The sequence below is a fragment of the Watersipora subatra genome, chromosome 1 (genome assembly GCF_963576615.1).
Source record: "Watersipora subatra chromosome 1, tzWatSuba1.1, whole genome shotgun sequence".
Taxonomy (NCBI): Eukaryota; Metazoa; Bryozoa; class Gymnolaemata; order Cheilostomatida; family Watersiporidae; genus Watersipora; species Watersipora subatra.
The window spans coordinates 31,513,751-31,529,257 of NC_088708.1; the positions used below are offsets into that span (position 1 = coordinate 31,513,751).

Sequence of the window (15,507 nt, forward strand, 5' to 3'; positions counted from 1 at the left end):
CACCGCCTCCAATTGACTGCCACCGTAGAGGAGAGGTTTGAAAAATAGAGCGCCATGACGTTCAATTAGAGATTTTACAGTAGCCTTGTTAAAACAACAGTGCAAGAGTTCTGTCTATGATGGGGTGTGCATTGATCTATATTTGTACATCAGTGAATAGAACATGAAGCATGGCTTTGCTTTAATGTAGGAGCGAATAGCTGCAAACCAAGGGAGTCCGCCCCTGTTCCAACCTCACAGAAACAGAAGTCTGCTTCGGTGCCAAAGAGTAGCGCCTCAGCTGCATCCAAACAGCCAAGCAAGGAAGGTAGCCACTAGCGCGGTGCTTGAAAATTAAAATCAGTCGCCATTTTGTGGACGTTGATATATGATTTAGAGCTCTGAATTGCTATTTAATCACTTGAGCAAGTTCTAATTCACTGCTTTTACTCCTGGCTACCTGTTAGCTCCCTTTGAACATTACGCTTTTAATGAAAGGTAAATGGTTGCTAGCTTAGGGTATTTATAATTGATATACCTGCTGACGGAGAATTTGATTAGAATGTGATGGTTACATAATATTCCATCATAGGAAGCTCTGCTCAAAATGAGGACCATGGGTCAAAGAAAAAACGACAGAGACGTCGACCGGCCTCCCTTACATTATCAGAGGGTGAATTGTGTGTTGTGGTACAATAGTTTGGTGTATTAGTGCGAGTGGCCATCTTGTTCTTCCTCCCAATAGCGACTGCTAGTCACGTTTAGCATGCCCATCTTTTCAATCCAGATCAATGATCTTTTCAGCTCTATAAGAAGTAAAAAAGAAGGCATGATACTTGATTGTTTTAGGAGCTGCCTTTTTATTGCAATCCTAATGGCCGCCTACAAGCAAGCCAATGTGTCTATTACCACTGACAATTTTCTCAATTTAATAGTCCAATCAAATCTATGTTCCATCGATTGGACCTTTTAACCCCTACTAAATATTACTATATTATGCGCAATCTAGCTGTCGTTTCATTTTTCTTTCTTATAATCGATTAGGATAATACTAATGATGGTGCGTAAAGATGAAAGTGAACTATTGTTCAATAATGCTTGTGGGAGTGTACCAAGCATGCTCTTGCAAATTTTATGAACAATTGTCAAGTAATTGTTTAATTTTGGAGCTTGTAATGCATGACCTATTTGGAGTCTCACCAGTTTAATTTGGCTCTGAAATGGCTTGTTCCGAGTTAGCTATTCTTTTCTCTTTCTAAACCTTCATAGTAATGCTTGTGCCTCAACCGCTACCATCATCCGTATGGTGAATTATTTTATGCATGACCTGACTGTCTGTGATGCTATTTGGAAGTGCAGACTTATATTATATAAAGTGTCTCCAAAGTTCCAAAAACTTTTTTTCAAGTATCCTCTCTTTTCTTTCTGAGTTGAGATGCATGTGAACTTTCCAGATGGGTCTGGTATCATTCTGCATTGACTGGCGTCAGATCGCCACGTTACACTGTTACGTTACTCTGTTGCGTTATTCTGTTGCCTCCGCTTTCTCTCTCTTTCGCTCTTCATGCTCTTTATGCTTACAGATCCTCCTGAGAAATCTTCTCTTCATACAGCTACTATCCCAACTTCCTTTCCGGGACAACACCTTTACCCTCCTCCAAAGTCTATTGTGTCCGCTGTGCCATTTACTTCAGGTAATGGCTGATAGCTCAGTTTTTCCTGGAGACGATAGCAAGGAAAGCAACGCAAATGTTCAGGCTACATTAAAACAACCATTAAAACTCACAGTTATTATGACTTGTTAGATGTCGCGAGTGTATGCTTAGTGACTCGCCTAACACTTAGGTGATGGTGCCCGCACAGCAATTTAATTAATATTCATTCATTTTATTGCTAGAATCTAGTTGGGCTTTGCTATGCGCTCTATGGCTACCTTCCTGTCATTTCTCCTATTTTATTCATTACAAACCGATTATAGAGGCAAGTTGTAAGCTAGCATACACAGAGAATATTTGCAGTTTGGCTAAGCTACAATATCAGGCCTAGTCCTCTAGCTTGATTCTATTCGAGGTTACAAGTAATGTCTTCAAATTCAGCGATTTTGTGTTCCCAATGTAGACAATAAGTGTTCATCATAGGTAACGTTAGTCCTAGTATCGCGCAAAGTACACAAAAAGAATAATATAATATTATGTACATGTGTTTTCTTTGTGAACAATAATAACAGCCTCGATTCATCAAATTTCACTCTGTTTCCTAATTTACGCACTTTTGTGGTTATATTGCCAAGGTTGTTGCTAAAAGACACCATATGATGTATTTGCGGATAATTCACTTCCAGATTGCCTGCTGTATAAACTGTATCCGTACAACGCTGGCCATCCCTTGGAACTTTCTCGTGAAGAAAACAGCAGTCCGGTTACATTATGCCTGTTTGTGAGATCTAATTTTGGCCAAATTTTAGTGATGTAGAAGACCCATCAGTCAGTAGATATTATTTTCTAGTTCTTTCATTACTTGGATTTTTCTATTCTACTATAGACATTGTATGTAAAGTACATGTGTGATCAGTATCAAACAATCAACTCAATCCTTAATAATGGCTGGCTTGTGGTATTTAGCTCAAGCTGCTAGATACTATTGATAACACTCTTATATATGGAATTTAGGCCACTGATCTTGTCACTAAACATCGCATGTATAAGCGAGCCATGAATGTCTTAATTTCCATCACGTTTGCTTTTCCATGTTTGAGTGCATTCTCAAATGTCTTGTGCTACAGGTCAGAACAAGCATGTGCCTGGAGCATTGGAGAGCATGCCCAAGGAGGCTATGACAAGTCTGGGTGACCAGTATCCCCTGAAGATAGTTAAAGCTGAACCTAAACCTGAGGCAAAGCCGGAGGAGGCTAAACCAGAATTGAAGGCGGAGGTAAAAGCTAAGCCTGGAGCTGATGGCGACTGTAAACCTGTGCGAAGTCCTGCTGTTAGCAAAAGTGAGGCAACCAGTAAATCAGCACCTCCAAAGACGAGCTCCGCATCAGCCAGCACTGTTGGTGCCGATGGGACAACATTAGAAGATAGGTTAGAATACAAGAGATGGGCCACTTCATGTCTCCTCTGCTACTGTTACAAATATTGCTGAGCTACTAGAAACAACATAACTGTAAACATAGCTCAATCATCTACTTGTATTGACAACAGTACTGATCCTACAAGCTTGTTGCACAAGGATAAATGTATTAGAGTTTGCTTAGCAATAAAAATTATTGTTAGATAAACCATAATTATAAGGTTCCAATTAAGTTAAGCTGTAATTGAAGCTGTCATAACGACCCATTTTATCGTCATAGAATTGAGGCGACGATAAATGATGTTGCACGAAGAGCTGCCGAGATGGCTGACAGTGAAGAACAGATGGAGGAGGAATCTATAAAGGAAGCAGAGAAGCGGTCATTGGCTGCTCAGGCTGGCTACACCCCGCATTCTCCAGCGGCTGCCTCTCATGTGAAGCCTGCTTTATCAGGTGAGATCTTTATTCTTGACAGTATGCCTGACAGCGTCTACACGCCATTGCGCTCTTACTACATGAAGATTCTATATAAAGTTTTTGTTATTTGCAAACTTGTGTCTATTTTATATAGTCGTAATATTAAATATGGTTTACAATAAAAACAAGTTTTTTAAATTGTCTCTGTGATAAACATAGTCTCCTCAATCAAGTATTCATATGTTCATGTTCACGCAGCATTCAGAAAAAAACAATTGGTCAAATTCTAACCAACCTACCATAAAACCTTTATTTGAACACCGTGGCGCTCTAATTTTTCAATCCATTGGAGCGGCGCTTTATTAGAGGTGATGTTTAAATAAAAGGTGCTGTTGTATTTTTCAATCACTTCGTCAGAATACTGAGAAAATAGATTTAACTTTCACAGGCAAATCGAATATCGCCTATATTTTGCACTCTTTCTGGCGGTGTGACCTTAACTCTTTTGGATGCCAGAAATTTTCTAACATGTCTATTGCTTGCAATTAACCCACGATGGTCCTTGAGCCTGCGTTGCAATTTGTTGGAGCTTTCAACTCTTTTATTTCACTCTAAATTTGAAGGCATATTTTGATTTTATAGCTATATTTAAAAATATTGCATAAAAGCTCATCGTACTCATCAATATGCTTGCTACAGTTTGCAGCCAAAGCTAACTTTTTATGTACAATGGAAGAGGAGTTACGAGCATCAATCCATTGTAAGCCGAGTTTACTGCAATGAGACTATCAAATAATATGCTATAAGTCTGCAAGTTTATAAGTTATATACTAATAATCTATCAAATGCTACAAATATATATTAAAGAATTAGTAATATAAACAAACCATAGTTATAATACATTCAGAAACAAAAATTAACATTGTAAAACAAAAATTAACAATTTGAAAACAAAAATACGTTATTAGCATCGTTTGCTTAGCCAGTTGCATTCTGATTGTTGCTTCCATTTGGAATCATTTCATATTCTTCTGGCTGTTCAATACCTTATACAGTGCCTTCTGACCTCAACTCCTCTTTTGCACAGCTGAGCGAGTCAATATTAGCGTCCAAACAATTTTTTAGAAGGTCAAAACTTTTACCCGATGCACTTTAGAATACATGTGTACACTTCTCGCGCAAATAAAGAGAAGCCGTGTGTAATCAAAATAGTCTCAAAATTTTAGCCTCAAAATACATAGTAGCAGAGATTCCATCGTAAATGCGTAACTTTTTTCACATTCATCAAAGTATCAAGACCGCGCTAAAAAAAGGAACTACTATTAGCCTGATACAGTTACTAATTATTTCTACAGTGTTGCATTCAAAGTTTTAATGACAAAACCGTAAAGACTTGGGAGTGGAAAACCAATTTTGATATGAACAGAAACAATGAACGATTAATTGTTATTTATGCGACTGACTCATTAGTACGGTTTTGTGGACACTTTTCTACTGATCACTTGCTATTATGCGTTCATGAAAATCAAGGATGTCAAATAGTGGCGATCAAATAGAAGCGATGTTCAAATAGAAGCGGCGTTCAATTAAAGGATGGCGCTCTACTTTTCTTTCAGCCTTTTTCCAATAGTGACACTTAAATAAAGGTGGCATTCAAATAGAAGTAGCGTTCAAATAGAAATAGCGTTCAGATAAAAGTGACGGTCAAATAAAGGTGGCGGTCAAATCTAGGTCTTACGGTATTTGCAAATCATTGGAGGCATCTTAGCAATGTCTCTGAGATTATATTTGAAGTTTTATTGCATTAGATGCATAACACTGCAAATTTGAACGCAGTAGCCCATGTCAATAGCGAGAGGGACAAACAGGAAGCACGATATTGATGAATTTTGGGGAAGTCTGAGCTCGTCTTTTTCTTTTAAACGTGTCAACTTTGATCAAGTTTTGTCGATTTTGAAACATCCTGTTAGTCAGATCACCTAAACAATAAATAAAATCTCAAATGATAAAAATTATCTATAGTTTTTGATAAAATAGACCAGATTTGGATGTGGTCACATCTTTAAGTGCTTTTTGTATAATGCTGCAGTGTTAAAGCCTTGAAGCGTTATGTCGCTGTTGAATGTGGCAGACAAAATGAAAATGTGCAGAAATATACCTCGTATTGCCCCTACATCACATGATTAAAATGTAGCCAATTATTGCAAGCATTGTTTGGCTTCGCAGAATCAACTGAGGCTCCCAAACAGGAAGCGACAACATCCAATAGCGTTCACAGGTTGGGAATCCCGGTCTCCGTTGTCACCAACAACCAGGAAAGGATTTTCTCAAGCGCAGATCTGACCCAAGCAGGGGCACCCGCTCAAACTCTTCGGCAGCCTGATGGTCACCCAGATGGTAAGCTGGCCTCCTCAACTGAGCTATCATGAGATGACTTCGCTTTAGCTTCATCAGCATGCCATAACAGCATCACATATGCTTTCAGTCTGCTTCATTAGAATATCTCTATAAACTGGCATTTATAGACCTCCAATCCATTAAATACATGTCTAGCACATCGCTCATAGCTGCTATGTAGATAGAATCTAGACTGAAAGATGGGTGGTGTTTGGTCTGATCGCTTTGACTGTTTCTAGCATGCTCTGTTGTCATTTCACTATTGAGACCGTCATAAGGCTCACTCTTGCTATATCGGCCAAACTCGACTGCTAATTGATTTAAATGGCGATTTCTTCACACTCATCTACAGTTGCTCTATCCTTTATCTCTTTAATTTTCTTCTGGCTCGATGATTCCCAGCCCAGTATGCATGTGCATTAATTAGCCATCACCAGCGACGCTGGTATGGATGGCTTATCAAGCTCCTCCTTACTCTCACCTCATGTCATATCATGGACAGGAAGGGGAGACAGTCCGAGCTCTAACTCGAATGCGCTGCTGAAGAGACTGCTAGAAAATGTGCCTGCCGCTCAGAGCTCTGGGAACTCAAGAAGCATGCTTGCCACTATTACTCCTGAGGAGCAGCGTCAGATGGGCCCGTACGCTCCCCCTGCCACATATGATCCATTTCCTTGGAACGCTCAGACGGGTTTCACTCCCGAGGCTTGGGCTAGACTCCCAAGGAAAGAGCGTCAGCATGTTTACGGTCTGCATCAGTTGACAGCTTTTTGTCCTCGTCTTGTCTTGCTAACGCCCAATGTTTTCTCCGCTTATTACTAACACCTGTAGAGCTATGCATAGCATGACTATTTCAAATGTGTTTAAAAAGTCTCATTTAACGTAGCACATAGTTTGAAAGTTTCTCTGCATTCCTATTGCTGATCGAGTCTCAATAAAGGATTGCGATGATTGACATTAGGAAATTTTCATTAATGAAACATTAACGGTCAGATAATATAGCTGGTTTACTTTAAAAATTTTGTAACTTTGCAAAGCTTTTTTACCTGGGTTTATATTGATTTTCGATTACACAATAATTGCGGTGTGTTAAATGCTGATGGATCAATTAGTGTGTTTTCCTATTCATCATCATCTTGGAATACTTGGAAATTCAACATAGCCAAAGCCTTGCATTAGACTGACAATACAATCATGAACTACATATCATGAGATAAGTTTTTTGTGTAGTTGAAATAAATTAGAGAGAAAATAAGAACAGCTGTAAAGGTTTTCAAACAGCTGTAACTTTCAAACCTCATATCATGAGGAAAAGGTTTTTTGCAGGACAACTAAATTGAAAATAAATAAAACAACTGTAACTGTTTTCAAACCACTGTAAATTTAAAATTTCATAACTTTCAGCGACGTATATCTTTTAATAACATTCAGTGGAACCTCGATTCTCGAACATAATCCATTCCAAAAGGTTGTTCAAAAACCGAAAACAATTTTTTCCATTAGAACAAAATTATATAAATTTTAATCAGTTCCAAAACGAGAAAAAACTTCAGTAAAGTATTTTTTCAACATTTTACACCATAAACTGTACTGTATACTATAAATAAAAACAGGTAGATATAGATTGTGTTTAATTTTGATAAAAGATTTTCTATTTATGATGATGGAAAAAGCAAACAAAAGTAAACATTTCATATGTTTGGCTCTTCAAACATCAAAACATTAAAGGTTAACGTACAATAATAAAAATTGCAGAAATTGATAATGAAACACAAAAATTCAACAGACCAGTTACATCAAAAATTGTCGGAAAAAGAAAATATAGACAGCAATGGTACGTTTACTTCATGTTGGAAGGAGAATTCTCCTCCAAAACAATTTAGGGCAACTTGACTGCAGGAGTTATCTCCCTAGCACAATTCTTCGGTAGAGGAGACGTCGCTCCAGATGGTTCTCCCTGTTTGTAAAGAATTTATTCAAGCGTAACATGCTTCTCGGTTTGTTAACGAATGTTTCCATGCTGTTTCCTTAGCTGTTCCAATTCCAATGAGCATGCTCCAGTTTGATCGAGAACTGAATTTATGTTTGAGCTCGAATTTATGTTCCAGCTCGAATTTACGTTCGAGACGAACAAATCTCAAAATCATTGGTTGAAAACCGAGTTGGTCGATAACCGAAGTTCCACTGTATAGAATCAGTACACAAGTTGCCAAATTTATAGTTCGAGATAAATTATTGTCGATATCGTAGGGCCGAATAAATTAGTCCTAACGAAAAAATATGATGAAGCATCGCGTTGCATACACTTGAATCCCAAAATATTTCTGAACAGGAGCATCGTAATTCGTGGATGCAAGACTAAAATGATTAGCACGCGCATGGTCTATTCGTTATATGAAAACGTAACTGATCACTATGGCGTTCTAGCTCAGTGGCAGAGCATCTGTATAAGAAACTTGTCGATGTTCGTCGATGTCAGAATTCGTCATGAGTTCAAATCCATTAGTATGCAAAATTTGAATATCAAGATTTTAAGATCTATAGCCGGAATGCAGACATACGACATAAAACACACATACTTCGAGAAATATATATACATGTATATAGACTAGCTGTACCACCCGGCATTGCCCGGGTAATAAAAAAGTCTTTACTCAAATTTGATTTGTATTTAACATATAACAACGTTTCCCATTCTAACTTTCAAACTGCATATCATGAGAGAAGTGCTTTGTGTAGTTGAAATAAATTAAGAGAAAAATAAAAACAACTGTGAAGGTCTTAAAACTTTGTCAAACAACTGTACCTTTCAAGCTAGTAGCCTGGCATATTGCCTATGGAAAATTCCACTAAGCTTGTTAATAAGGCTAGGCTTCCAATGACAGCAAGCCATGACTTTGCATCTGCATTGTCCAGCTCCGCTGTTCTAATAATAGCTATAGCCGGAAAACCGACAGATAATACGATGACACACGTATATACATTGAGAAATATATATATATATTATTAGATAGATAACTGTACATAAATATGTATCTGTGTACAGTTATTTCATAAATGTAATTTCACATTTTTGTTTTTTTTGTTTGCTAATCCGTTGTATAAACATTCTTTGGTTTTAGCTAGGCTCTGGCAGTACTGGCAGATGCATGCCATGTCACAGTATAGAACTTACTATATTTGTTATAGACCAGGTAGTAGAGCTTCACTGTTCAATTCTGTTGGTAGTTTCAGTGTTATGTTGCCCTGCTACCTGCTCGTAAATATTTTTTGCAATGTCTTTTGCTTTGCATATGAAGATGTGAGATTAGTTTTCATTGAGCATATTTGGTGTCCAATTATTCTACAAACTGCCCAAACTAAGATGGTCTTTTTGGCTACTGACAAATTTTGCATGCATAAACTGATTCATTTAAAAATAAATTTTTAACCATTCTTGTCCATGTGCTCACATCTGACCACCCTATTAAGAATAGCTTTGCAGTTTCTCACGTGTTGATCATGCCTTGTGTCTTGTTCACGCAAAGAAATCTAATGTGAAAAATCGTTCTTTTGTCGTTAAGTTGATTCCACTTCAAAATTTCCAAGATTTCCTCTTGTTTCAGCCTCATGTTTGCTTCTCTGTCATCCTTGTTACATTCATAATGGCCTGCAATGAAGCTTTTTTATCGATTTTCAGAGGCTCGAATGACACCGAATGGCCAGATAATCACAGATAATGGAACGATTATCTCTGTGCCCACTTCATCCCGCCCTCCACCATCACCCATGTCCATGCATCCCGGGCTCAGTAAAAATGAGCCTCTGCGTGCCATGCAGAACATGAGATCAGCCCTTGTAGCTGACCCTGGCATGGCACCGCAGGTAGCCGCTGCTGCCATGACGGCGCCGAAAAAGAAACGACCTCCTCAAAGTGATAAAAAGAAAAGGCCTAAGGTATTCTGGTTCGAGGTTGCTTGTAATGCATGAAACGGCGGGTGAAGCTGTGCGGTCTTGTTGAACCACAACCAGTTTTGGCATTTTACCTGGGGAGTAAAATAGCTTGAATGTGTTTTTCATGATTGTAGTTTTGAATAATTATTGACAGCACACATTCGCATCACATTCCCAGTACAGTGAAACCTCTTCTTATAATCACCTCAACAAACGAGTTTTCAAGCATGCAATGCAAAACTTGATCAAAGGTTTAGCTCTATACCTGGAATTAAAATCCAACAGATGACATTCAAGGTTTCTTTATACCATACAGTCTTTAAGTCTAAGTGAAGAGGCCATTCAAGGTTTCTTTATACCATACAGTCTTTAAGTCTAAGTGAAGAGGCCATTCAAGGTTTCTTTATACCATACAGTCTTTAAGTCTAAGTGAAGAGGCCATTCAAGGTTTCTTTATACCATACAGTCTTTAAGTCTAAGTGAAGAGGCCATTCAAGGTTTCTTTATACCATACAGTCTTTAAGTATAAGTGAAGAGGCCATTCAAGGTTTCTTTATACTATACAGTCTTTAAAGATGTGGTTGCGTCAAATCTGAGTTGATCTTAAAAGAAAGCATTTTTTTTCTCTATCAGTTGATATGTTGTTTGTTGTGTTACGTGATCTCATTGCCAAGATATTTGAAGATTAAAATTGAAAAAGTCTGATCGCGGTAAAAACGCTCAGGCCACAAAAACGTGCCCAGACTTGCCCAAAATGATGTCACGCGTTATACAACCTGTCTCTGTCTCTCGTATTCACATCGGCTATTTGTGATAAAAGTCTAGTCTTACGCGGCTCTATTGGCATATATCTTATTTTGTGTTTGCTCATGTTGGCTAGAATAAAATTTTAAATCCAGATGCATTATTATGAATGTTTCAAAGGCCTCAAATAACGAAAATTGAAAATTTGTTCTACTCACTTTCTCCAAATGTTGTGTAAACATTTGGGTACCGACTACCAATTCTACCGGTCTACAGTAATTCTGTCAAGCTAACTATGTAGAACGAGGTCGTTGTATCAGCACAGTTCCGCAGCTACCCATACTAACGATATACAGCCTCCCATAAGTCCCGCCCACATTATGTCCGTCGCCTATCCTTGGGGCGGGGCTGTATATCATTGCCTACACCGTCTATGTACTAGTTTCTTACTAGTAGTATTCTTACTGAATACTACCGAAGTGAAATAAGCAAGCCGCGTCTTTGAAAAGAATATAGATAGGGATAGAGTTTTAAGGATGACAAGTCTGCTGCAAACTGGATTTGAACTCGCATTCTCCAGTTCTGTGGACATCCATATACCATATCCAATTCACTACAATATTCTGCAAATCATGTTTTGCATTATCTTCAACAATATTATTTTATTATATAATTTTTACAAGCAAAAATATTTTCATCTCGGCATAAAGCTGTTATTAAAAATATTCATCAAGTCGTGGCCACTCACATAGTTTTAGCTGATACAATAAGACAAATTCATCTACTGCAACAAACTCAAACAGAACATCATAGTTTATGCAGCACACATTCAAGTCTCTCTTTCCCCTTTATGGCAGTTTCCACACTGACAAAGCTTCTTCGGCTGGTGGGACGACATAAACATTCTGTAATCAGTAAAACAAATGCAATAAGTATATGTCATTCTAAAGCGTATCTATTGACAGCATCCAAATTGGGAGTTAAATAGATTGCGAGTGTAATTTTAAAAACGAATAAACGTTTAACAAAGGCACAAGTACTCCAAGCCAACGATTCGAAGCTTTGGTTCTGGAAATTAAAGATTTGCATTGATCAATCGATTTTCTTCACTTTCTACAAGTGAAAAGTGATCATCTAATGTCAAATCATAATTCTAATTTACTAGATAAAGATGCCACAGAACATTTGAAGCGAATGTAGCTAGGTGAACCGATGAAAAAATATGAAACGATGATTAGTGATAGCAAAAAGTTACAATTTTATTAATTAGTACATGTATTAATGAGTACTAAAATATTACCTTTAGTATATTCATCAATCTAAGCCATTGTATAGCTAGATGCTAAAGATTAAAAAGAAGCTGTCAAGAACTCACTGTACATACGTATCTCGCACGCGCAGGAAATTACATTTTAGCCTCAAACAGGGAAATATAATCTGAATGTAAACTCAACAGGAAACTCTATAGGAAACTCAAAGTAAAAGATAAATTTACCTCCATTCTCCGAGCTTCCTTTGTAGAACTTTAACTACCTGATGCCAAGAAAACTCGGAGTCACCTTCGCAGTAACTTTACAGCAATTTTACAATAACATTATTACATGTATGTTGTTCGCCAATAAAATGTGTCGATCGAGTAATTCATTAAAGTAACGATGTTAATTAATTTAGTAAATATCGATGTCCATGCGATTTAATAATAGAGTAAAATCCCTAAATTTGAGATCACAGACAACACATTTTACGAGTGATAACATTTATTACGGCCTATATAAAAATTTCGCGCTGATGATTGGCTAAGGGAGCGACCTCATATTTATCGCTCGTGGTTTCTTTTCAGATATATTGCTTGTGACGTCACGAAAGAAGCACCCGCTGGAACGTGAGCTTTTTAAAAGAGGGCCTCATTCAAGCGCATATATCTCTGGACAGGGTTGTCTACAAAGACAAAAATAGCATCAAATTGTAGCTGATGTTTTAGCCTTTTATGGGTCTTAATTTCATTAAATCGAATTTTTTGACGCAACCACGTCTTTAAGAATAAGTGAAGAGGCCATTCAAGGTTTCTTTATACCATACAGTCTTTAAGTATAAGTGAAGAGGCCATTCAAGGTTTCTTTATACCATACAGTCTTTAAGTATAAGTGGAGAGGCCATTCAAGGTTTCTTTATACCATACAGTCTTTAAGTATAAGTGAAGAGGCCATTCAAGGTTTCTTTATACCATACAGTCTTTAAGTCTAAGTAAAGAGGCCATTCAAGGTTTCTTTATACCATACAGTCTTTAAGTATAAGTGAAGAGGCCATTCAAGGTTTCTTTATACCATACAGTCTTTAAGTATAAGTGGAGAGGCCATTCAAGGTTTCTTTATACCATACAGTCTTTAAGTATAAGTGAAGAGGCCATTCAAGGTTTCTTTATACCATACAGTCTTTAAGTATAAGTGAAGAGGCCATTCAAGGTTTCTTTATACCATACAGTCTTAAAGTATAAGTGAAGAGGCCATTCAAGGTTTCTTTATACCATACAGTCTTTAAGTATAAGTGAAGAGGCTAGTAAAAGTTAAAAATAAACAAAGTAGAAAAATATAAACTTGTAATGTATAAGCAAATTTAAATTTTAATTTAATTTAGTCCAAGTAAAAGCCAGGTTGTGGATCTCTGTCATGACCTGTTAAAGTCAGCCATACTTTATTGTTTTTACTAAGAAGTTAAATTTCACATATAGCTATCTACAGTTTGATGTTGCAATTGTTTTAGTGCTGTGAGTGATTACCTGCAGTGTTTAGTGCTATGAGTAATTACCTGCAGTGTTTAGTGCTATGAGTATATACCTGCAGTGTTTTAGTGCTGTGAGTGATTACCTGCAGTGTTTAGTGCTATGAGTAATTACCTGCAGTGTTTAGTGCTATGAGTATATACCTGCAGTGTTTAGTGCTATGAGTAATTACCTGCAGTGGTTTAGTGCTATGAGTAATTACCTGCAGTGTTTAGTGCTATGAGTAATTACCTGCAGTGTTTAGTGCTATGAGTATATACTTGCAGTGTTTAGTGCTATGAGTAATTACCTGCAGTGTTTTAGTGCTATGAGTAATTACCTGCAGTGTTTTAGTATTTTGAGTAATTACCTGCAGTGTTTTAGTGCTATGAGTAATTACCTGCAGTGTTTAGTGCTATGAGTAATTACCTGCAGTGTTTAGCGCTATGAGTAATTACCTGCAGTGTTTTAGTGCTATGAGTAATTAAATGCAGTGTTTATTGCAATGAGTAATTTTCTGCAGTGTTTATTGCGAAGTTATCATAGGCGTTTGGGCTGAGAAGCAAATGAAACTAGTTACTACTATTATTAGAGTATTTGCTCCTGCTCCAGCATTTGACAATTTAAACCTATGATGCATGTCTTGAAATGAAATAACTATGTGGTTAGAGGTGTGATTATATGATCAGTATAATTCACGGGTCTAGATTTGATTTCTTGTAGAATCGTTGTTTTGGATATTTTTATGGACTAATCTACTGTTCCTGTTTGTTTTGTACGTTTTCCCATGTCTTGCCTTAGTCTCTTTGTCTCCCTATTACATCTACAAATGCTCATCATCACACTACTATTTAAAAGGCAGCTACACCAGGGACCCCATCCCAGTCCGTCCCAGAAACACCCGCGCCCGCAGCACCTGGATCTAATGTATCAGCCGCCCTCAGTGAGTCGAACAGGTTATATGAGGAGCTGAAGCAGGTGCTCAGAGCTCAGCCAATGATAGCTTTGCAGGAACCAACATTGGTTGCAACGAGCTACATGGAGACACTGCCTGTCATTAAACCACTTAGACTTCCCAACCAAAGGGTCATCTCCCGACCTAAACGTGAGTTCGCATTTCTTTAGTTTCAGGGTGCTCCTAGACACGGCGTGGCTGGTGCTCCTGGACACGGCGTGGCTGGTGCTCCTGGACACGGCGTGGCTGGTGCTCCTGGACACGGCGTGGCTGTGTTCTTTAATTTTATTTAATTTTTTTTTATAAATTTCATTTTAACGCTTGAATTGAATTGATAAGATTATTACAACTAGTACTCTGATAGTCCTGTGCGCCATGAGAGATCGTCATGCGTGATAACTATACTACAAATAAACTATGTACACAATTATTCTTTGATGTGAAAAAGTGGTAGAGGAGCGCTGTTAGTATCAGATGGTAGCTCGCTTGTCTTAAAATCTGAATATCCGGGTTTGGTTCCCGCAGTGCATCTTTTTTTAATGCACTTAATGTGGCTTCAGAGGACGGACGAATACTGCTCTTATTATAATAAAGATCAGATTGTCGTAACGAGATAGATTTTGGTTGTGAACCGAAATTACCAAAATATCATAAGCTTGTTTATTTGCAAATCATTGTTGATGCATTTAGGAGGAATATCGCTTTTCATATGCTGCGTCTGCTCATGATAGCGCTTGTCTGCTGTCGCTACATCTACAACTCGCCTTAATGACAAGATATAAATGTTGGTACTTCGGGCAGCTAATTACTCACTTGTTGCATTATTCCTGTTTGGTGTGAATTTAATAACGTCTGTTTAGAGTTGCTCTTTACGTAGGGTAAAATATTTAGTTCTGCCTTCACTTTGGTATATATGAGCTACCATGGCCTAGCCTAGTCCTCTAAAGCATCCAACTCATGAACAACATATGAGCTACCATGACCTAGCCTATTCCTCTAAAGCATCCAACTCATGAACAGCATATGAGCTACCATGGCCTAGCCTAGTTCTCTAAAGCATCCAACTCATGAACAACATATGAGCTACCATGACCTAGCCTATTCCTCTAAAGCATCCAACTCATGAACAGCATATGAGCTACCATGGCCTAGCCTAGTCCTCTAAAGCATCCAACTCATGAACAACATATGAGCTACCATGGCCTAGCCTAGTCCTCTAAAGCATCCAACTCATGAACAACATATGAGCTAC

At 37.8% G+C, this 15,507-nt stretch overlaps 1 protein-coding gene across 4 annotated transcripts in view; it reads left to right on the top strand.

Annotated features, from left to right (window-relative positions):
* The window catches only part of LOC137409915 (histone-lysine N-methyltransferase 2C-like), a 40,396-nt gene that overhangs the window by 6,607 nt on the left and 18,282 nt on the right, over positions 1-15,507 (top strand). For all 4 annotated transcript variants that reach the window (XM_068095600.1, XM_068095601.1, XM_068095602.1 and 1 more), the window contains exons 7-14: positions 191-307; positions 1,563-1,673; positions 2,762-3,062; positions 3,332-3,504; positions 5,695-5,865; positions 6,368-6,613; positions 9,545-9,801; positions 14,159-14,405. In XM_068095600.1, coding sequence (XP_067951701.1) covers positions 191-307; positions 1,563-1,673; positions 2,762-3,062; positions 3,332-3,504; positions 5,695-5,865; positions 6,368-6,613; positions 9,545-9,801; positions 14,159-14,405 — 1,623 coding nt within the window. The remainder of the gene's footprint in view (positions 1-190; positions 308-1,562; positions 1,674-2,761; positions 3,063-3,331; positions 3,505-5,694; positions 5,866-6,367; positions 6,614-9,544; positions 9,802-14,158; positions 14,406-15,507) is intronic.